The sequence below is a fragment of the Acanthaster planci genome, linkage group LG19 (genome assembly GCF_054643075.1).
Source record: "Acanthaster planci isolate LZ-2023a linkage group LG19, COTS_SCS, whole genome shotgun sequence".
NCBI classification, from domain to species: domain Eukaryota; kingdom Metazoa; phylum Echinodermata; class Asteroidea; order Valvatida; family Acanthasteridae; genus Acanthaster; species Acanthaster planci.
This window is the reverse complement of record NC_141795.1, coordinates 1750434-1773367: the sequence shown is the minus strand read 5'-3', so window position 1 is coordinate 1773367 and position 22934 is coordinate 1750434. Positions and strand designations below refer to the sequence as shown.

Sequence of the window (22934 nt, the reverse complement as noted above, 5' to 3'; positions counted from 1 at the left end):
TAAGGTGGAGAAATGGCGGGGTGGCGAAACAAAGCCTCAGTCCCCTCCCCCAAAATGGCATTAAAAAAAAAGTATTGAATGGGAGGACGAAGCATGTGATTGTGGAATCCCTGAATTTCCTGAAACAGTTGAAAGATCACCGCAGAATAAATCCCCAATTTTTCGCTTCCACTCCAAGGACTCCTGCCTGTGAGAACATTGCCTATGTATTGGTTGATGACGAATCCAGTGATGATGAAAGGAAAGGGGGGGGGGCCTTCCGATCAATTGTCTGTTGTTCCATCAACCTATTTATGGTATGGCAATACAACAGAGGGCGCTATTTGATTTGGGTAGACTCTTTTTAGACTGGTTCCCATAGTCTCCAAACGTCTTACAGACATCCTCAGAATGTAGGGGTAGGGGTACACTGAACCAATTCGAGCTCCATTGAAAACAGTGTAAAATCAACAAAGTTTGGAGCCCCATGGCAGGCAACTGAAGTCCCTGAGGCCTCTCAAACAAAAAACGATGTGTTGTTTGCTCCTTCAGATTTCATTTGATTTTCAATTTTTAGTAGGTTGACTGATGAATTTTTTAATTATCAACTCACCCCCAAAAAGTGAATGGTCCCAAGTTTTCTCCGCAGCCATTTTTCAAATGACGTCCCTCACCTTTCTCAGGCTCTTCTGACAAATTTTCAATCACATTTGTGTCTGCTTTTCCCCCAGATGGGTGCCCCTGAATCTACAGACGATCCTGGGCCATACTGACACAATCCCACAATTTCTTGGCCCACACAGACTCCTCTTTTCAAAAGAATTTGTAGGGTACTTTTGAAGCACTTCTGCCTGGTGGAGAATTTTCCTTGAATTGGTACATGGCACCTGTAGGGGCCGGTAGGCTAGCGTGTAATGAATCCAGCAGAATCCTGCCGGGCTTATGTAAATGAGGAAACGATACCTGCTCAATGTGCAAATTAAGCTGGAGCTGGTAGCATATTTTGCTTTTTCTTCTTTGTTCCTCAAAACAACTTCCCCATAAGTTAATCATTTGTCTAAAATCAAACACAATAACCACTGATTAGAAATAAATTGCTGTAAAACGATTTATCGATAATCATTGAAAAATAAATTACCACACTGTAATCAACAGGGGCTAATTAGCAAGGATAGGTGCTTGTGTTTTATTTGCCTCCGTGCTGAAACGTATTTCATGCTAAAGCATTGCTATTGGCCTGACAAAAACTGAAATATTCAGCATCCAAACTGACAGGGCTTAATAGCTCCTGTCGACGCGATGGGGGACCAGTCCAGAATCTTTTGTGTTTACTCCAAATTTACTCACTTCAAATAGCACCCCTGCTGTACCTGCCATGCTTCAAATAGAAATTACTGTTGCAATTTAAGTAATAAAGGGCACCACCAAGCGAGCCTGCTGCGAATCAACTTAGCAACCGCGGGAAACGGAAAGTGTGGGCTGGCTGAGGATGAACGATCTGCTATGGTCAGACGGATCACCCATTGATCACCGATCATCACCAATTCTCAGATCCATCAGCCCATTTCATTAATCACCAATTAAGAACATGCCCATCATTCAGAATCAATAAGTCTGCCTGTTGTGCCAGTGCTCTCTGAACACAAACCCAAAGGACTTCCTGTGTCTTCATTTCTCCTTAACAGTTACTTGGGTTCAGACTATAATTGGGGAGGGGTTCACTCCTCTAAGTTTATTGACTCCCCTAAAATATGCAATTAAAGTAGTGGGCGGCACAAAGATAGGTGGGGTAGTGTAAAGGAAGTGGGAAACAGGTTGAGAATTTTCCACTCTTGAAAACATGATGTGCCCTTTAAACTTGTACTCTTCCCAATCCAAGCCCCAAATTTCGTAGGCATTCCATGCTGAATAATCTTCATTCATCTCGAACAATGACATTTGTACAAGCCTCACTTTCACATTATAGCAACCTTTGCAGTTTTATATTTGTACAGGTGATATACAGGTTAACTTTACACATAACAGCATCCAGGGTTCTGTACATTAATAAGATGCAGTGGCTGACTTCATGACACAGTAGTTATTATCTCTGAACTAGAAAGTTTTCTGAAAGTTCTGAGTGATAGTAATTATCAATAAAGAGGATTGCTTGAAATATAAGCATACTGGCTCAGTGGGAGTCCAGTTACTACACAAACACACACCTTACATGCCTAGTGTGGACATTCTTTTCGTGCAGTTAAGAAAACTCAGTGAAAATACTTGTTTTTCTTGAACTGGGAACACGATTTTCAGCTGGCTTTTTGTACAAGGTTTCCTTGACTATTCCTCTATCTTTTACGACAGATGACCCCTACCCCAAAATGCCTCTAAACTTCTTTTTCAGAGAAGGGGGAACGTCCTGTGGACACGTGTAAGTCCACAGAACATTCCCCTATTTGTATGGACATCTCGTTCACAAGTCCACACCAGGTATGTAAGGTTAGAGCACAAGCCTGTCGTGAACTAAGCAACCATGGGTAGAAACCCGCCCTCACTGACTACAGCTGTTAAGCAGACAAATCTGTCTTGGTAAATGAACTGTCCCGGGCGAAGCATCTGACACTCGCATCGCTTAATACATTCTGGCTGGTAAGCAGGTTCTTTTCAAGCATATATTTTCTACACTTATGCAGCCTCCTCACAGAGCGTATGCACGCTGTGCTAAAACACCTTCTCTTTAAGATGGCTACACACGTTGGGGCCAACACTTGTGCATTCGCACAATGCATGTATGCACCACACACGCACAAGTATTTGATATTGTTCTTGATTCCATGGCTCACCGACTTTCAGCCGTGTGAGAGGCTTCCCGCACAGAAATTCACCCCAATATCAAGTTGAAGCGGTCAACAAATACGTGACCTGTCACAAGCTGAGCCACATGTAGGAAATTTTGAAATTGAGAGTTTTTCCTTTTGATTCAGAGGATAGAGAGCTTTCAAATGGTATACAACACTTACGGTAAAAGTTGGACGACAATGTGACATTCTGGCGGCTTTAAGTCTTTCTTCCTGAAATTGTTTCAACCTTTTTGACCAGGCATGGATAATACTATCGTCAAAAAGTGATAAACAAAATGAAATTTTTTAATATCAACAACGGTTACTCTTTCCTGATCCTACAAAACCCCCAAATTGCCCTCCTTTTCAACTTTGGAACTAAAGCTATGCCACCCTGATCAACACAAAGACTTGTGGCATTTGGAACACAGCTTACGAGTGCCAAAAGTTATGGACGAAACATTATAACAATGTACTGAATAGTTACGTTTACATAATTAAGACGTACCTGCCTGGTTTTACCAAGCTGATGGACAGAAGCACTGAGTTACATGTTTGTTGAATCACGAGAGAGCTTCTCTGCATGACTGAAGTACCCATGTTGGTACAACTACATGCCGGTGTTGTAGTCGAGTTCATCACAAAACTATTTGCAAGCCCAGACACAAGACCAAGCACAAGACCAGATCGCAAGTAACTGGGCGAAAAATGACCAAGGAACACTTCTGCTGACAGTTCTTATGAAAAGCTTGTGACTTGAATTCAGACTGGAGGTCTTGTGTTGGTCTTGTGACTGTTTTGTGGGGTTTTGTAATAGTCATATTAAAGAAATCTCGACTACAACATTACTACATGCATACGTTAATTTAAGTTCTCGAACAGACTCTCACAACATTTATGCCAAAGGTTACCGGCTAAGAAATTAAGAGCATAACCTTGTAAATGCTTCAGCTTATTTATTAAGAAAAGAAATATTTCCCTTCCATTAAATAATCTTAATTCTCAGAAGTTGCACATGTTGTATGCACCAGTCTTGTAACCATCACTTCAGCGATTGAACACAGTGGTGTAGCAACAGAAGTTAGAAATATTAAAATCGCACATTGTTCAAACATGAATAATAGCACCAAGTAAGCACAAATTAAATTTTAAAAAGAACCCCAAAAAATACAAAATATTGGGACGTTTCGCATGTTATTTAAGTATTGCTGAAACAAACCCAAAATCCTATGTTGTAATACCATGTTACCTTTACTTGGTTAAACATCGGTCAAAACAGATGCTTCTCTGCAGGTTTCAAATGCTCTGAAGATGGAGCAGCACCGGGGGGGTCATCAGTTCCAAAATGTGAGCTGCAGACCTCTGTGGTGCATTGGCACTAGTCCAATGCCATCCCTATCTACACGTCGCATCCTCAGAGGGTGCCCGAGACATCACGATACGCTGTCACAGCCATGACTTCACTCAGAGGTTGACCGTTGTTGCCACGGAGACCAGACAATGATTGGCTGCCATAACTAGGTGTGTTGGCTCACATGAAAACAGCACAGAAATGCTTGACTGTGTTACAAGTGGGTTTCTCCAAAGACCTACTTGTTTTTATGCTGTTTATCTACCCACGGAAAGAGGGCAAATTTGCGGCAACAGACTTTCACCAGTGTGCAAGACCAGTCTGCTGCTATCTGCTCCTGGTTTTTGTGTCTGGCAACCAGACCTAAAACACGATGAAGTCACTCTCTGTTTACATGTGCGCTAGGCTATGGGGACTTTGGATTGCGTCCCACCTCACTGCCGTAGGAAACCGCACATGTAAAACAGAGTGTGACGTCATTATGTAACAGGTCCATCGCTTCAAGACATAGTGAGCACTGTATAGTCTTCATTAAGATGATTCTTGGTTCCAAGGCATCCTTTGCAGAGCACCGTTTCAGTGGACAAGGGTACAGGACTGTACACTAAACCATCGCATGCCCACTGGAACCAAGAGTGGACTATGTTAGCTACAGGAGAGGCAAAGTTGCTACAAGTATGTCGGAAGTGTGAACCACAGGCTAAGGAAGTGATGTACTGCTGTGCCAACAAATTGACTTGTAAATGAATTGCACAAATAATGCCATCGGCAGATTTTCAACGATAATCACGACTGGTCCAACTACAATAATGACCTAGCATGCATGGGTAACACTCTGAAAGTGTCTAGGTATAGCAGTTTCATTACTGCAATTATGTACAGCTGGCTGGTGGCTGCTAAGTGTATTGCTAATTTCATTACGTTCAGAGTAAAATCCAGCATACGCAGCAGGGTATGAGACGGAGAGAACCCCCCCTGCTTTGTGTTGGTCATTGTCTCGCAGGAATCTGGGGAATTCCTTTCAGACATCTTGGGGGGGATGTGTTAAGTAACAATAGTCTGGAATGTGTATAGGGATTGGACATGTTGGGGGGGTACCCCTCGGTCTCATTTCTTGCTGGGTATAAAATCCAGTGTTGTAGTCGAGACCACTACAAGACCTCACACAAGACCATGCACCAGACCAGTCACAAGTGACAGGGCGAACAATCACAAAGGAATGCTTTTGCTGTAGTTCATTTGAGTAGCTTGTGACTTGAATTCAGATTGGAGGTCTTGTGTTGGTCTCGTGCCGGTCTTGGGGGGTCTTGTGAAGGTCTTAAGTGGTCTCGACTACAACACTGGTAAAATCTTGTCATTCATGCAGGTGACATGTTGGGCTAAAGGGTGACAGGACCTATTTTGCTGCCTTTGACGTTAGTGCGAGGACATCCTCACTGGGTATTTTTAAAATAAATCAGGACATGCACACTTTTCAGTACCTCCTACACGATGGAAATTATCAAGTCATGAAATAGTGTCTTAAATTATTTGCTAGATGGTGAGTAGATATGTCAAATAAAAATGACACGTACTCAGTTTTTTTTCAGTCGACTACTGGCTACTTACCAAGAGGCTTGATGCTAGACCAAAATCTAAATGAAATTGCTGCCGGCCCATTACAGATGGTCAAGGTCGTAACATTCCTTTGCGGTCTTCTTGTTTTTTTTTTATCAATTTCACGTTTCCAAGTATGTTGTTGCCTTTACAGCTTTTTTACTAGTTTGGTTTTTAGAATTTTCGTTTAATTCTGGAGTAGTTACCACTAGCGTTGTGTTTTCAAATATGCAGATTTTTTTTATAAAATTGATTCCAGTCTTGGAATTGAAACTAACCCTCCCTCTCTGTGTGCTTAAAATCAATCAATAAATAAAGTTATTTGATAAATATGATGATGATGCGTCAAATCTACAAGATTCAGCAGCCTATACCATTTAGTCAGAGGTCTTAGGTAGCTTTGACCTACAACATTCACTGGGAGCCGGTCGCAGCCCTCCGTGTTTACCAGTACCCCCACTGGATGTGGAATTCGGTGTCCATGTTGTTCCCCTGGGCCCCTCTCTCCTTTTCGCCACTGGGGGCGCCCTCCTCATGTCATGTGGGCTTGTCGATGATAGCCACGCCCGAGTAGCTCCGGACGGTGGTCATGCAGGAGGGCAACACCACCCAGGCGTCGGCCCGCGAGTCGTAGCACTCCACTGAGGACAGGTTGGCCGAGCCGTCGTCCCCACCCACGACGTACAGGAGGGTGTTGACGGCCGCCACGCCTAGAAAAAGGAATTCCGTTGTGAACTGGATGGAGCAGGTTAAGAAATCAAGTGATGTGGTCTTGTCATCGCAAATCCTATTAACTTAGCCGAAAAGTGGGCTATTAACCACAGAAAAAAAAATCTGTCTTCTTTGAAGTGAGTTTCAAGTACTGTCATGTGTCAGTACTTATGCACACCGCTAGATTTCTGTTATCCACCAAAGTCTGCCCCAAAAGTTAGCTTGCTCTTTCCTGTGCCTCCTTCTCAGAGCTACTGAGAGAAGGCCATAGGTTCAAGGAGCAGAGAACGTAGAATTTGGGGTGAATTTATGTTTGATCCACGTTCACAGATGTAAAACTTCACGGGACTCACAAAACTTCCAAGGTAGTAAAATTATGCAATGAAAAAAAGATTTTGCAGCATGTTTAAAACATTACAAAAACTGGAAGGTGTCAATTCTAGCCAGATCTTTGATGCTCAACAATGTCTACAGAGTACCGTAGTGAATACATCACCTGCACAATTATGTATGTAAAAGGTACAGTGCGAGAGCCAGTGCGTGAACCATGAACAAACGTACTCCATTCGTTTGTATGGCATTTACTTGTTCTAAATGACATCACACTTTGGTACTCTACAGTAGCAATATACAAACTGACAGATGTTATCTATAGTCAAATTTTTTGTGTAAGAATCACGCTTAAACCTCCTAACTTGTCAAATATACTGGTCTGTGCGGCATAGTAACAGGCAAAGGGTGATGGGTAAAGAACGAGACAAACAGACGGACAGACTGACTGACCAGCGTTCCTCCGGCAGTGGGTCATGTCGTTGACGCATGTCCACTCGTTGGTGTCCGGGTTGTACATCTCCACGCTCTTTCTGACCATGGGGCCGTCGTGGCCGCCCACGGCATACAGCATGCCGTCCACCACTCCCACGCCTACCGGTGATATATGATCAAGGGTCAGTTGACAAAAAGGTCCAATTTTGTCCCACGCGTAATGCCATGTTTTCCCAAATTACACCATCATCACAGAGACTAGCCATATAAAAATCCTCATGGATATTCTCCGTGCAGACCTTATACATTAAAAATAAGACATACTGAAATCCATGACTTCTGTTGCATAGGGGACATAGTGTGTGCTAACCTGTGGGCTTGCCCTAAAATTTGCCATCAAGCTCTGGTCGCCAAAAATGCACCAATAAAGTATTGGAGCCGTAGAAAAAGTATCAACTCTCATGTTTCTCACGAGTTGTGGGAAGGTTTTGTTCATTTGAGTTTTTAAAGCCACAAACCAATGAAAATATACCTCATATTCACCTGAAACTATTTGAAAAAAAGAAATCATTGTAAGTGGCAGAAAACAGTGCAACTGGGTTAAACATCCAACCACTGCTGCATATGGGTGATTATATAAACTAGAGGTCCAACTTGGGGACATTTTTGTGTTCTGTTAGGGGTGAAACGATTCTGCTTTTCTGGATGGAACTAATATTAGTACTGTTCACATTCTGTAGCTCAAACAGGATTACATTGTTTATGACCTGTACAATATACTTTTCAATCTGCAAAATGTTTGATAATGTTGTTACAATTTGACATGAAGAAAAGTTGAATGGCTTCACGTGTAACAGGACTCCAAAATGTCCCCAAGTTGGACCCCTAATTTATAGAATCACTCATATATGGCTGAAAAAGATGTCCAAAAGAAAAGGGCCACAATTGACCAAGATTTATGAGGACACTTTGTGAGTCACTTAATCTACCTGCTCCGCTCCGTCTGGTGTTCATCTCCTTGACGAGTGTCCACTCGTCTTTGACAGGGTCGTAACGCTCCACTGAACTCAAACAATGTCTGGACGCACCGTCGTACCCGCCGACGGCGTACAGATAATCTGCAGCAGGGATGGCCATTTATCACTGTGATCTTAAGAAAGTGGTTTGCATCGCAAACATCAAATCGACGGGATGTTCCTTTACAGGATGTTGACCCTAACAGTCCTCAATCCTTCACCCGTTGGAGGACTGAGGACTGTCAGGGTTAAAGAATGAAATCGTGTCTCGGCAATAAAACAGGTACAGGCGATACTTTCAGACTGGGTTTTGACCTTCAGGAGTGTGATGTTACGAGTACTCTGTACCCTGCCCTGGTGGGCCACATTGGCTCGGGACAGGCTCCACTTGTTTGCCTGACGTGAGAGTGAATGCCTCTTATTCTTATGAGGCTGATGAGTTGCTGTAGGTGGTTGAATGTTCAGTGTCTCAGCACAGAAGTTATCACAGCCTAAGAACAAATTTTTCAGACTGCCAAGTTATGGCATAATTACTAACATCATGATATTGGGTGTGATTGCTAGCAAACTAGACTGCGTGGCTTCTGCCTAGAAGTCTGCAGGACAGGATAACGACAATCCGGACACCATCAACGCAGAACAATACAGCTCAGCCGGCTGAGAGCCGGCACCACACTACAAGGAAACGGAAGGTTTCCACATTTCATTTCAGCCACTCTGTTTCATGTGGGAAATTGATTCAGGAGCTTAGTGAACCAAATTACCATTGAGTACTGCTACGCCAACACTGCTCCGTCGCGTGTTCATGCAGGCCACTGATCTCCACTCGTTCAGCTTAGGGTCATAGGCCTCAACGCTACTCAGTCCTGCAAGACAACAGTAAAAAATCTGGATAGTGAAGATTGTACTTGGGTGCCGCACCACACAAACATCTGTGTGTGACTGACTGATTGACTGACTGTCAGCAATGGAAAAATTGTTGCCCTGGTTCGGGATAGGGGGACTGTGTGACCTGAAAGATGGGCTTGTGGGATCCAAGTCCAACTGCTGGGCAGGAGTAGCATCCCTGGGTGAGTCAATTCAACCCCCACCCCACCCAGCAGGTGTGAATTCATACTGCGGGGCAACCTACTATTTGCGCGCTACAAAAACAGTTACCATGCTGCAATATAATGGCGGCAACCGCGGATCAAAGACCCTTGCGCACTGTTGCAATATGGATTGTTCAACTGGGACATACAATGCCAAATGCAAAACTGAAGCTTGCAGATGTAGAGCCTAATTCTATGTAACATGGCGAAGGGTCTAAAAGGTCATGAGGGAGAACGGAAATCCTCTGAGGTGGCCTCATGCCATGGAAAATTATACTTAACACCGACCAGTTCAGCAGAAATTTGCTAGGCAAAGACATCGGTGAGAGGGAAGCTCTTTTTGGGGTCAAACGGTTTATAGAAATAATGTACGTCTTTGAACAAAGCTACAAAGCCACGTGAAGGATGCCACATGCCAACAGCACTTAGTTTACTGGCACCTGCCAAAGTCACATTTGGAACGTACCCGTGGTGCCGTCAAATCCCCCCACGGCATAAATGCGGCTGTTGAGCACGGCCACGCCCAGCGTGCTTCGCCGGGCCTCCATGGACGCCACCGAGGACCACATGTTCCTGCTGGGGTCGTACACGTCCACCGTCCTCACGCGCAGGGAACCGTTGAAACCACCGACGGCGTAGACCAGGCCGTTGAGTACCGCGATACCTGAGGGGCGGAGAGTGAAAGTGTAATGCTGGGGGGGAGACTGGCTCAGGCTAGTCTGACTTCGAAAGGCCTATTTGCACTCAGTGGGAATGTGAACTACTTAACCCCTTCACGCCAGGATTCTTTTGACCGCGACTGCTGGGCTGTGGTATGCCCAGTATGCAAAGCTCTATCCAGCAGCAGGCCCACATTGAACCAGCAGCTGCATGGTGAATAGGCTGTATGTGTGGTATGCACTAATCCTCACACAAAGCTGCGGCTCTTGTCGTCTCCCTGAGCGAAGGGGTTAACCTCTGAACTTAGGGAGGGGTGGTAGAATACAATGATCTGAAGACTTTCTACACAAAACGGGGAATCTGATACAGGAAATGGATTACATGCAAAATCAGAACGGTGAACGTTGATCATGAATGTTAAACGGGGACAGGTGAATATGGATCCATGATAAAAGAACTGAATGGTGCACACATTCCCCACTGGTCTTTGAATTCTCAATGTGTAAGTAAACTTAACCCCTTCTCATCGAGAAGCCTTAAGAGACGACATAAAAATTGAGATCCCTCAGCCTGCTTTTCAGCTATTATTCTTGGCCCACGCTCGAGCGAACACAGTGAAAGAAGGCACACCCTGGCTCTTGTATATATATGGTGATTGGCCTTTGTGTGTTGCCAAGGAACGATAAGGCCGAATTTGCATCATCGTCACCAGCTTCACAATAGTCCCCACTTTGAAAAGAGGCAACAGGAATGTGGAAGCGTGAGTACAGCCACATGCCACCGAACAGGGCCAAAAAACCGAGAATATGCGGTTTGGCGGGTGGCCTTCCTGGCCAAGCGAGGCTGGAAATCTCGGAGTCGGCTTTCAGAAAAAAGTCCTGGCGTCAAGGGGTTAAATGGGGCAAAAATTCTATGTGTGATAGACAAACAAAGGCGTGGCCAAACTACTACTTTTTACAGTCGCCCAAAGACGTGGTCGTCTCCGGGGGGGGGGAAGGAAGGCTGCTGCCCAGTTGCTGCCCGACCAATGGAAACATTGCAGCTGGAAAGGTCTGACATTCATCACTAGCCTGGCATTATTAAAGCAACAGCAGGACGGCTAATGCTGATATGAAAAGAAGATGGGTTGGAGAGGGAGAGAGGGGCGGGAGATCGGAATGGAAAGGGGTATAGGGAATAGGGTGGAAAAGAGAGAGACAGAAAAAAGGGAGGGCGGACTTTGTCCTGATCTACCTGCCCTGCAGCGTCTGGACGGCATCTCAGCAGCCTGGGACCACTTCTCCTCTTTGAAGTCATACACCTCAACGCTACGGATAGCTTTAGGGGCCTGGCCTCCGACGACAAGCATAAGCTGGACGGATCACACAGAGGATTTCTGATGATGAATGCTTACACTCCGAGTAGCCTTAACTCCCCCCAGCATATCACTTGGGGTGTAGAACTCACTCAGAAGTACAAAATGCTTAGTGGTAATCTGAGGCTGAAGGCCTTGCATTATGAAATATTACTTCCGATTCTGAGGCATTGGGACTGTTTGTTGTATGGGGTGCAACCAGGCCATGTGCTTTATACAAGCTACTGTGTTTGTGGTTAAGGTGAGGTTAGGTTCAGCCGTAGAGAAAGGACGCAGGTGGACGCTCACACTCCATGATTCAAAACTGTGGATTTATGAGCCCAGTCCGTTACCGCAGTGACAAGGCAATTTCTTTTGTTATGAAAGTCACAACTGAGTTTTGCCGAGAAAAATGTCCCCACCACATCCACGGTCAACACATGTAGTCCCCACAACAATTATTTGTGTGCTCCCTTATAGAGGTTTTTCACGTGATGTAACATGACGAGCAAAGGCATTTTAGGAAGTGCACCATGTTCATGGAGGCACGTGCATTTCAAATCTGGATATTTCTATTGGCAGTTTCATGTACGCTAGAATGTTAAGAGACTTTGAAGGCGCACGCTTTTCTGTGCACATGTGTAACTTGAATGCTGACCGTCAAAAATCAAGTGAGTGAAAATCCTCTGTTAAGGACTTCCGTGCTACTCAAGGACTATCGTTGCATACCAACATATATGTAAGTACCTTTGCTGTTTGCTAGCATATCATATTGAAATAAAAAAAAAATCAAACATACAAGAAACTAAGATTTCTCAGGAAAGTGCAGAGATTAAAAAGGAGTAACAGAATCATTCAGGAAAGTGAAACTTCACAAGGATTATTAAACTGCATCATGAAGTAACTGAGAAGAATTTTAACGTAACTCGTTAAGCATTTTTTACTTTGGATTTTGAATCCGCCTTAGTAAAACATTGTTGACATTCTTTGTGCCTACATTTCTAAGAAGCATCAAGCCCCTTGTGAAGTAACATGAAGTGGGCTCTACCTCCTTCAATCAAACAAAGCTTTCCAATCTCTTTGTGGATTTCAAAGATATCTTGGAGGGTTAGAGCAAAAGGAAAAAAAACACAAAAATATTTCGTGAAGGAGGCTGGAACCTGTCAGACCTTTGGCAGTCCGATGGGTGTCCTGGGCTTGGTGCGGGGGTTCTTGATGAGCGCTCGCTGCTCCTTGGCTAGGAGGTGGTACTTCATGGCCTCGATCAGGTAGTCCTTGCAGCTGCTGGAGGACTTGATCAGCGGCTCCTCCTCTACCCGCTGCACCAGGTAGTCCCGGGAGAGCAGGGGCAGGCGGACGTGCTCCAGCAGGCGCGGCATGTAGTCGCAGCGATTGGCCGGCTCGCTGTTGACCCAGCCCACCACAGCCTCAAACACCTAGGGAGGAGACAAAGGAAAAAAAAGGGGAGCGCGGTTCCCTTTTTGAGCACTGTCTCTTGACTTCAGGGGTGAAGATTTGCATTAAAGACAGGGAGAGGTTTAATGGCAGTGGAATGATGAAATTTTAAATGATTCAAGCTTGAAATGAGGGTGGGGATACGAGGACCTGGACTCCACCTGACCACTGCTGTGTCAAATCAATTACAAGTCATTAACAAATCATCCACTTGCATGTGAAGTTGTAAGCGATTCAGATGAACTCTAACAAAAGCATTTCTTTGTTGCTGTTCATCCTGAATATTGACAATGCATGCTGTATGTACACTTCCATTCGTTTGCATGGTGAACTCTTTGTTACATTTTAATTTCTCACTTGTTGCTGATGTTTTTACTGGGTTTCTGTCAAGTAGAAAAATCTAGGATCAATCCCTCGTGCCAAAAATTACAAAACAGAAGAGTTTCTCTGATTCCGGGATCTGCATCCCTGTTCAAGTTTTGGAGAAACATGCATGGCACCCATTAGTCTATCAATATCCAAGTACAAAATCATACTACACTGACCATTGTAACCACAGTTTAGTACATTGTTAAATTAGTTCATGTCTGTGCCCGAGGGGTCTCGGGTGTATCGTTGTAGTGGGTGCTTACCTCTTCTTCTGTGGGCACAGTCAGGTGGTCGCTGCTGATCAGGTCGCTGACTTGGTCGGCAGACAATGCAGTGAACTCATCGCTGTGGACAACGGCGCTGTACAGACACGAACCAATAATTCACATATTAGAAAAAGTCTCAATATTCGAAATGGTCACAACGGAGATTAACTGCCTAATTCACTGCCTTGGGACAGTCATAGCGCCCTCTATTGTTGAAAAATTCGTGGGTGTTGTTATGGGATGGCGCGTTACTGGAGCGTAGTGGACTGAAGTTTTTTGAACCCTGCAATTGTTTTCTTGTTCAATATTTGTGACTTCATTTAAGCTTGTACAGAACCAGAAGACCGTGTAAAGTGTAAGAATGCTCGAAGTTTGTATCACCTCTATCCGCCCCGAGCTGGAGTGCCAACCCCAATTGGCGAAAGAAAGACAGGTGGTTACAAGTGGGTTCTTGCACGCGTTCTGCATGTATGCAAAGACCTTACATACCGGAATAAATCAGTTACGCGTATTCAGTGTGCTTCAAGTCAAACGTGTATATACTTGTGTGCCTCAAGGCACGCCTAAGCGGTAAGTACCAAAAACACGCCCTGTTTTGTTCCGCTCGGAGCAGATTAGACCAGTAATGTGGCGAAAACCACTGCCAAGTGAGAGGCTTGAAGTTGAACTGTACATCTATCGGTGAACTGTGTTTGTTTTTCTTGAGCAATTGGACGGCTCACTCTTGTCCGTCACAAACACATGACATTGGGCCATCAACAGACCTAGAATGGGCCCAAACTTGGCACATAGAATTGTACATCACCAGTAAACTTACATTTTACAGTGCAGACCCAAACTCCCCAGGTAATATGCTGTGAGGCTTACAGAACCGTCCAATGCATATGAAACCACTGGCGCATTCTCCATACTTCGGTTCCAACTAACTACTATGTACTGAACAACACATCTCATTGGCTGGTCACAATTAAACGTGGGGCCACTGACCAACCGTGGTGCAGCTTTTGGCTTTGCAGGCCTACCTGAAGTGCTGCATGGTGTAGTTCTGCGCGTAGTGGTAGAGCTCGCTGCAGGAGTGCATGTCGGCGAAGGCCCTGATGCCCAGGCAGTTGGTCGGGTGGAGTTGCTTCTGGAGGAAGTCGCAGCAGGCGCTGCGGACGTCGATCAGCTGCAGCAGGCTGGCTGCTGGCAAGAGTGTCTGACAATGTAAGCAAATGATACCAGTGATGATAAAGAAAGACGATATCAATTAAAATGATGTGGTGGCGGTTATGACTGTAGTAACTGCAATGGCGCCAACATTGTTGAGACAACAATATGGCAACAGAGGAGATGACGATCATGACAATAATGATCAACATGATAAATGTGACCACCATAGTTAACCCTTACTCTCTTCAATCCTCCAACAGGTGAAAGATTGAAGTCTACTGAAAGAGTGATTTAACAAACGAGAAAAAAGCTTCAACCTCTTGAAGCGTTAATGATTTGATCTCCTGCATACTGAAAACAGCCCTTTCAAGATTAATATCCATTTGAGTTAGTCATTCTGCATTACAAACTGTTGTGAAAGCCATTTTATGATGTGTTCAATTATTTGATTAATTTCTAACTATTCCTTGTGCGGTGTCCTGCCTCCTTTCTGGGGCAGTCAGGTGCCTACTTTATTGCCGATCCTGAGCAGCTGTTACATGTATATTCTCTTGCTTCTTCCCAACGACTGTTTCATGAACGGTTTGCAGGCAGTCCCAGCTCACCTGGACATTTTCCTCCGTCACCTGTATCTCGGAGGTGTACACGTAGTCCAGCAGCAGGGCCAGGGCGCTGCCGTCAATCTCCTGCAGGATGATCTTCTGGGCGCGGCTCTCAGACAGCTCGCTGGTGAACATGGCCGAGAAGTACGGGCTGCAGGCCGCCAGGACCACGCGATGGGCGGGGAGCTCCACCCCCTCTGCCTCCAGCGTCACGTCGCACAGTATATTTTGTCTGAATGTTGAAACGAAAAAAGTGCCCACACTGAAAAGGCCCAGAGAACATAAGTAACCAATTTACCACAAGCCAGTTTCAGCATAACGCAATGTTGGCACTTTGGAAAGTTATACTAAGAGAATCTTTAATAGTACAAAGTCCTCACAGATGTGCAAAGTTGAGATGCACGGGACATTTTACACATACGTAAAAAACAATACTTGAGCCGCTTGGATGACCTGCGTTTAAATTTGAAGCAAATCTGGATGCTAAACTTGTGAATGCTGTCAAAATGTATGGTCCAACTATAGAATCCACCGATGTCACTCATTCAAATTGCGTTCACTTCCAGCCCATTATGATATACCATGCCAGTATCTATTGCCATCAAACAACTTACGGCACCTTGCTGCATGATCTCACGTGCTTGTGCTTACATGTCTGAAGCCAATCCTATTTTACCCTTCAGTGGAGAGCAGGGCACTTACCGTCTGAAATCGTTGAGGATATCAAATGCCCGCTGGGTGTGGAGTATGTTGCGATAGGGCGGAGGGTCGATGGGAAGCAATTCCATGTCTTCCATGGTTACTGAATGGGATTCACTCCGGCTCTCTGGAAAGGATTGAACAGAGTCTAGGTCAGAATGCTGTGTTCAGGGGAAATTTATGTCGTGGGGACCTGGATTTTTGTTCAGTTATGGCAGCGGGGGTCCTGTGCGAACTAAAACAGCTGAGGGAAAGAATGGGAGAAAAGGCAGCATCATTCAACATCAAATCAATGTGATTTTTGCCTGACCCTCACAGTGGGAACTTTAGGCCTACTTGGTAAGATGAACTGCCTGTATGGGTCCGAGTTGGCGTGGACATGCATGATGGGTCATGATTGTACTCCAGAAGAAAAAACCTAGTTAGTGCTGTGTGCAGACTGTGTTGAAAGGCGCCTGTCTATCTCCAATCCCACATCCAACTTATCTTTCCATCCATATCCTACTCCACCCCCTATCATCCTATCCATCTCCTACTCCACCCCTCCCCATCATCCTATCCATTTCCTACTCCACCCCTCCCCATCATCCTATCCATTTCCTACTCTGCCCCCTCCCCATCATCCTATCCATTTCCTACTCCGCCCCCTCCCCATCATCCTATCCATCTCCTACTTCGCCCCCTCCCCATCATCCTATCCATCTCCTACTCCGTCCCCCCCATCATCCTATCCATCTCCTACTCCACCCCCTCCCCATCATCCTATCCATCTCCTACTCCGTCCCCTCCCCATCATCCTATCCATCTCCTACTCCACCCCTCCCCATCATCCTATCCATCTCCTACTCTGCCCCTCCCCATCATCCTATCCATCTCCTACTCCGTCCCCTCCCCATCATCCTATCCATCTCCTACTCTACCCCCTCTCCATAATCCTATCCATCTCCTACTCCGCCCCCTCCCCATCATCCTATCCATCTCCTACTCTGTCCCCTCCCCATCATCCTATCCATCTCCTACTCCACCCCTCCGCATCATCCTATCCATCTCCTACTCCGTCCCCCCCCATCATCCTATCCATCTCCTACTCCACCCCCTCCCCATCATCCTATCCATCTCCTACTCCATCCCCTCCCCATCATCCTATCCATCTCCTACTCCACCCCTCCCCATCATCCTATCCATCTCCTACTCCACCCCTCATCATCCTATCCATCTCCTACTCCGTCCCCTCCTCATCATCCTATCCGTCTCCTATGTCGCCCCCTCCCCATCATCCTATCCATCTCCTACTCCGACCCTCCCCATCATCCTATCCATCTCCTACTCCACCCCTCCCCATCATCCTATCCACTTCTTTCTCTGCCCCCTCCCCATCATCCTATCCATCTCCTACTCCGTCCCCCCCCCCATCATCCTATCCATCTCCTACTCCACCCCCTCCCCATCATCCTATCCATCTCCTACTCCGTCCCCTCCCCATCATCCTATCCACTTCTTTCTCTGCCCCCTCCCCATCATCCTATCCATCTCCTACTCCGTCCCCCCCATCATCCTATCCATCTCCTACTCCGCCCCCTCCCATCATCCTATCCATCTCCTACTCTGCCCCCCCTCCCATCATCCTATCCATCTCCTACTCCACCCCTCCCCATCATCCTATCCATCTCCTTCTCCGCCCCCTCCCCATCATTCTCTTCACTTCTTACTCTGGCTGTCCCATCATCCCACTAATCCAGCCCAACCATTACACCAACCTTATCCAGCATTTCATCCACTTTCTACATACATGTACCTTGTCCCCATGATCCTCCTCCTACGGGTGCCCCTCCCCCAACAAACATCCTAATCTGTCACTTGGAGTCCCTACCCATCCCTTACATTTTCCCCACATACTGTACATGTACATTTGTATGTGTCTGAACACTGTCTATACATACATGTACATCACAGGAGTGCTCAGTACATACGTACTGTATGTACTAAAGGGTAAGCCCACAACATAACTCAAAACATTAACCACTTCCTGCCGGGGCAGTTATAAATGTTGATGATGCTGGGCTGGGATATTTATCATTTTTTTCTGTTTACAAAACTCTTTAAAAATTCCTATCTTCATTTACTGGACACTTACAAACACATGAAGGACTGTCTGGTAGCCCCTCTAGCCTGACAGACAAAATCTATTGACGCCAGAGTATTTCAGCCAGGCCTGCAGCCTTGTAAAAAGAGCCCAGACTGTGCGGTGTTATATAACTTTCTTTTGTTCACGAACCTGGTTCAGTACGCTGCTGCTGCTGCTGACCTATTTTAAAAGATTAGCATGCAGCTGTGCTGTGTGGCTCATCGCGTAGAGCCCTTTTGTCCCTGTGGTAATCCGCTGGCTCTAAATGCCCCAAACCGTGGTATACTGTTTCAAAACAAGGCTGGATTACCTCCACTTTTGAGAGTGAAAAAATGTCAGTAATGCCCAGCAGCCTGGCCTTTTGTTCAGAGTACGGTCTTTTGTTACAAGGCCCTGTTTCATTTGTCCGAGTTCGGAGCCCCCGGCCACGCATATAAAGCATACATGTCCGGATCCAGAATCCCCGGCAGGAAGTGGTTAACATTAAACTTTTAGAATTTTTACATTAAATTTGTAAGTTTCTAAGCATTAATGCCATGTGAGACTATTTAAATACTGATGGAATTCCAAAAGAAAGCAAACAAGCCCTCAATGGCACATTATAACACCTATGGACCTGCAAGGAAAAACTTTTAATATTTGAGGGCGGCCGGACGGACAGAAGACGGAAATCGGTATTACATAGGCTCGCACTTGCTTCACAGCTCGCCAAAAACACCTCTTTTGGACCAGACCCACTGTGATTGAAACTCCTTTGATCCCGTAGCATCACAACACCCACTGTCGTCTTGAATAAAGCCCCCTCTGGCGGCACAAGGAACAGAGTCGCCAAGTCATCAGTGGTAAAAACGCAGAGTGAATTGCTGAGCGGATTAGGATTACATGTATTGGAGAACTACTGACGCGCTCCATCAGGATTTACTTACATTAAGCTTTTGAAGAGGCCTTTCAATTGTACACGTTGTAAAAATGCTATGGACAATGGTTTTTGACACTATGGGTTAGGCAAAAGTGCTTGTCTCATCCGTGTTCTCATCTTAGCACAGCTCTTATTAAGTTAAATAAATTTTCTCTCATAGGAATGTGTGCATTTTGAACGGGACTGATGAAATATGCTTGTAGTAAGCCCGATCTCGTCTCAAGCATGCTCGTTTTAATGGTGTTCGACTGTATACCAAAAAGTATGCAGTTGTCAACTGTCATGACTGTGCTATTGATTTTCCAGAATAACAGGCGCTTTTAATGTAATGGCGAACTGACACACATGCAGCCCTGAAGTCGCCACCTAACATGCCTGAGCGTGGCCGACTTAAATTTATTATCAGAACATTTTCATGTCAAGGAAGAATAAACCACATTGAAACGGAAGCAGACTATGGTGACTATACTAGTGTTCGTTGCCTTGAGCACCCTGCTCTCTAATAAGGGAACAAATTCTGCTTTTTCAAACCAACTTATAAAAACCAGCTGTTGGTGATGCCCTCTTTCGTATCAGAAAGAAAAGAGAACAGGGCTTTTGGTTTTTGAGGGAAATGTTGGGGTAAACGGCAGGGTACATGACCGCCGCGAATATTTAGAGAATTCAAAGTCACTACTCTGGCATACTCCGTGTGACTTTGAGCCAACACAGTTTACATGGTGTCGTAACTCATAATGCTATGGGGTTTTGGAATAGAAGTTTTGTAGTGAAATGGTTCACAGGTGCGTAAAAACGCTCTTAAATCAAATCTTCCCATCAGCAAGCCCGATTAATCTATACCTCTTAAAAAGCGGGATAACAAAGTTTCAGAGCATGAGACTGAATATTTTTGAAAAAAAAATGAGATTTTTGTTCACCAACTTTTCACTTCCACCCGTTGACTGTTGCTCTGTTGCCGTTCGTGTTTATCAGACTGTGCATATGTCAAGCCCATCAATGACAGCGCTTGCTCCGCATCTTGGTTCCACAATTTTGGGTGGCGGGGGGGTTGAAGGATTTTTAAGTCTCGCAATCTGTCACCGCTACACAGCACAGCACGTCACACGTCCTGCCCAATGGGTGTTTCCAGGTCACAGCAGCCATGGCAGCAGCCAGGATGGTCCCACGATGAAAACAACACAAGATGTCATCCTCCTATTTAGTCCTGTGCCTAAACTAGGCCTTTCACTCAGTATCAAGATTTAGTAATGGGTCCTTAAGGTCAAAATGTTAGTTAGGATAGTTCAGAAAGTAGACTTCGTTTCCTTATTATAAATAATATAGGAACAGGCATGACAGGGTGCTAAGGCCAATGAAAGTCATGAAGGTATTGAACATTTTTGCTGGCATCAGGCCTAACTAACGTCACGCACGTTCGTGACGTCATACACAGTAGGTCTACAAGGTACTTAACTGATAGGTTAGTAAAATACTTACCAAAATATGTGAACTTGAGTAACTCTATCAATCGTTACGGTACACATTTTTATTGACTTAGTGCATGCTCAGTGCGACAGTGTTGAGCTGAAAAGTGCTACCCATTTGACACTTGGGCGGTACCTGATCGACACTTGGTAAATTACTCGTAGTATCACGTTGCAAAGCACAAGGCCTTAAAGGAGCCAGACTATCGTCCGGCGAGAAGGCCGCCTTGTGGGTACAGTCCACTAATTCAAGCCCCATTGAAAACAGTGCAAAATCAGCAATGTTCAGGGCCCAATAACATGCATAAACATCCCTGATATTTCATAAACACATAGGAAATTATTGTCCAGTCCCTAATCCTTCAATTTCTTTTCAATTTTTTGTGGGTTAACCAATTACATTTTTAATTATTCCCACAAACAAAATCACCCCCCGAAAAGTGATCTTTTCTGTAGTCCGATGGCAGCCATTTTTCAAGTGGCAACCCTCAACTTTCTCGGGCACTTACGACCATTTTTCAACCGCAGTTTTTAGCCATTCTGCTCTCATATGAAAGCTCAAAGACTGTGGGGGCACTCTTAATTCTAATGAGCTGGCCAGAAATTCTCACTCGAATTAGTGGTCTTCACCTTTAGCCTAGGCGTTTGATGTTTTAACCATCAAAGGAACTTCATTTACAAATGAAGAGGAAATTATGCTCCAAAATTGATTGGTAGAAGGAAACCTCAATTTAAGAAAATATGAGTTGAATGGAAATATTTTAACCCTTGGCCTAATGTAGTCTGTAGTTTTGGACAGCTGAGCAGCAGTTACTGCAGGGGAAACTGCAACTGTGAAAAGGCCGGGGGGGGGGGCTCTACAAAATCCAACACCTTTGAGTACTTGAGCACCTGGGTTGGGTTGACCTTAGTCAAACCAGCTTTTCCTCACTGGAAAAGATTATATCTTTTCAAATTCATAGGACTCATAAGATTATATAAATATTTTTTTAAAAGACTCATATAATTCTCTTCTGCAACACAAAAATGACAATTAAATACTATCAATGGCAAGAAAGGAATTTTGCCGATAATAAAATAAAAGGGAGTTCTCTGAGCTCCCTTTTTGTAGCGAAGCCCCTGGATTGACCAGGGCATATATTATTGTTTCTCCTTTAACTTGCTAATTTAGATTTTCGAAGCTGGATAATGATTTGTCATGTAAAACCTGCTTTCAGCCTCACTGCCTGTTGCAAGTTAGAATGCAACATTTGATAACTGGCTTGATGATAGACTGGCTTTTTATATCCCAATTGCAGATTACTGCCCATCTGAGGGCTTGTTTTTCTGTGGATAATACAAACAACTTGACAGTAGTCCTAAAAAAATAGGGGTGAATGAAATGGGAGTTTTGCTTTGCCTCCCTGAAAATCCAAACTCTGTTTGAAAGTTGAATCTCACATGTAGCAACGTACGCCTTATTATCGTCTTATTTCAAATGACACTCCTATTGAAAAGGAATAACCATGCAATTGCATTTTGCCCAAAGGATGTTTTAGACATTTTATTGTATCCCTTTTTTCAGTTCGAGATTAATGAAATCAAAAGACTTGCAGTTGGGAGAAGTTCTAACGGGCCTTGGAAATACTGCAACACAGAAAAAGTGCTACTAACCTTAACCCCCTAGGGTGCGAGTAAAATCATACTGAAATCAAAGGATTCAGGGCTGTCAGGGCAAAGGCAAATCAATGCAATAACTGACCGTGCTTATCCAGAGGCATTTCAAGTTTAATCAATGTTTAATAACCCGTATGTGAACAATTAACACCCAAAAAACCTTTTGAGTTTGGTTTGGATGTGGAAGACAGGGCCAAAGAAGCATTTCTTGTCCTCACAGCAAACGATGACTGCCACTCATCGCAACCCAACTCAAGGGAACGTGATTGTACGAGCAAACACCTACCAATGGTCTAGACCGCTCCATGGCGAGTTTACAAGCTTGGAGGAAGCCCTTGGTGTTCAAACGTATCACGGGAAGATCTTTTTTTTGGGGGGGGGGTTTCACTAGCAGTGTTCACCTGCTAGCACCTACATGCCACAATCGCACAATGCATAGAATCCAAATGGGGAACAAGCTCTATGGTAGCAAATCTGACAAAAATTGACTGACACTTAAAACTGCAGTCCAAGAAAGCAATCACTTCTCTGATCTTTAGGTTCATGTTCATTACTAAAAAATTTTACAAGTAAGTTAGCATGAGGCCAGCAATTATAACCACCAATGACCTTGCGACAGGCACATCTGTAATAGGCTAGGGTGTCACAATTTTTAATCCAAGCACACAAAGTCGCATATATTTGCTTCCCAAAACATGGTGTCAAGTGGTTCTTCAGAGTTTTTTAACACTGGTTTGGAATTTGGAGGATTTGTAATTATTTTCAGCAATCACAAAAAAATCAACAACTGTAAAGCAATCAGCAACACCCCACAAACTTGTACATACTTGTGAACGTTCACAAGTAGAAGTCTTGACAGAAATGAAAATAAGTGACAAAGGTTGAATCTCCTTTTCAAAGTACT

The 22934-nt window shown here is 44.6% G+C and overlaps 1 protein-coding gene across 2 annotated transcripts; it reads right to left on the bottom strand.

Moving 5' to 3' along the window:
• Positions 1–1932: 1932 nt before the first annotated feature.
• On the bottom strand, positions 1933–20520 carry LOC110973415 (kelch-like protein 3). Of its 2 annotated transcripts, none has more exons than XM_022224257.2 (12): positions 20388–20520; positions 15871–15994; positions 15172–15400; positions 14437–14612; positions 13412–13508; positions 12494–12760; positions 11225–11342; positions 9798–9995; positions 9005–9106; positions 8214–8342; positions 7243–7383; positions 1933–6458 (listed from the first exon to the last, which is right to left on the bottom strand). In XM_022224257.2, exons 2-12 carry the CDS (start codon positions 15963–15965, stop codon positions 6286–6288), a joined length of 1725 nt encoding a protein of 574 aa, XP_022079949.1. In that variant the 5' UTR covers positions 15966–15994; positions 20388–20520; the 3' UTR covers positions 1933–6285. The 2 variants fall into 2 exon arrangements, with proteins under 2 accessions (XP_022079949.1, XP_086985797.1); XM_087129671.1 differs by having other exon boundaries at positions 15871–16111; positions 20388–20516.
• Positions 20521–22934: the final 2414 nt, after the last annotated feature.

Bases quoted from the DNA above. Each gene is read 5' to 3' on its own strand.
- LOC110973415 (XM_022224257.2), bottom strand. From the start codon at position 15,965: ATGGAAGACATGGAATTGCTTCCCATCGACCCTCCGCCCTATCGCAAC. The intron at 14,613-15,171 runs GTGAGCTGGGAC...TTACATTGTCAG, and splicing joins TGACGGAGGAAAATGTCCAG to ACACTCTTGCCAGCAGCCAG. The intron at 8,343-9,004 runs GTAATTTGGTTC...TCCCTGCTGCAG, and splicing joins TGGCGTAGCAGTACTCAATG to ATTATCTGTACGCCGTCGGC.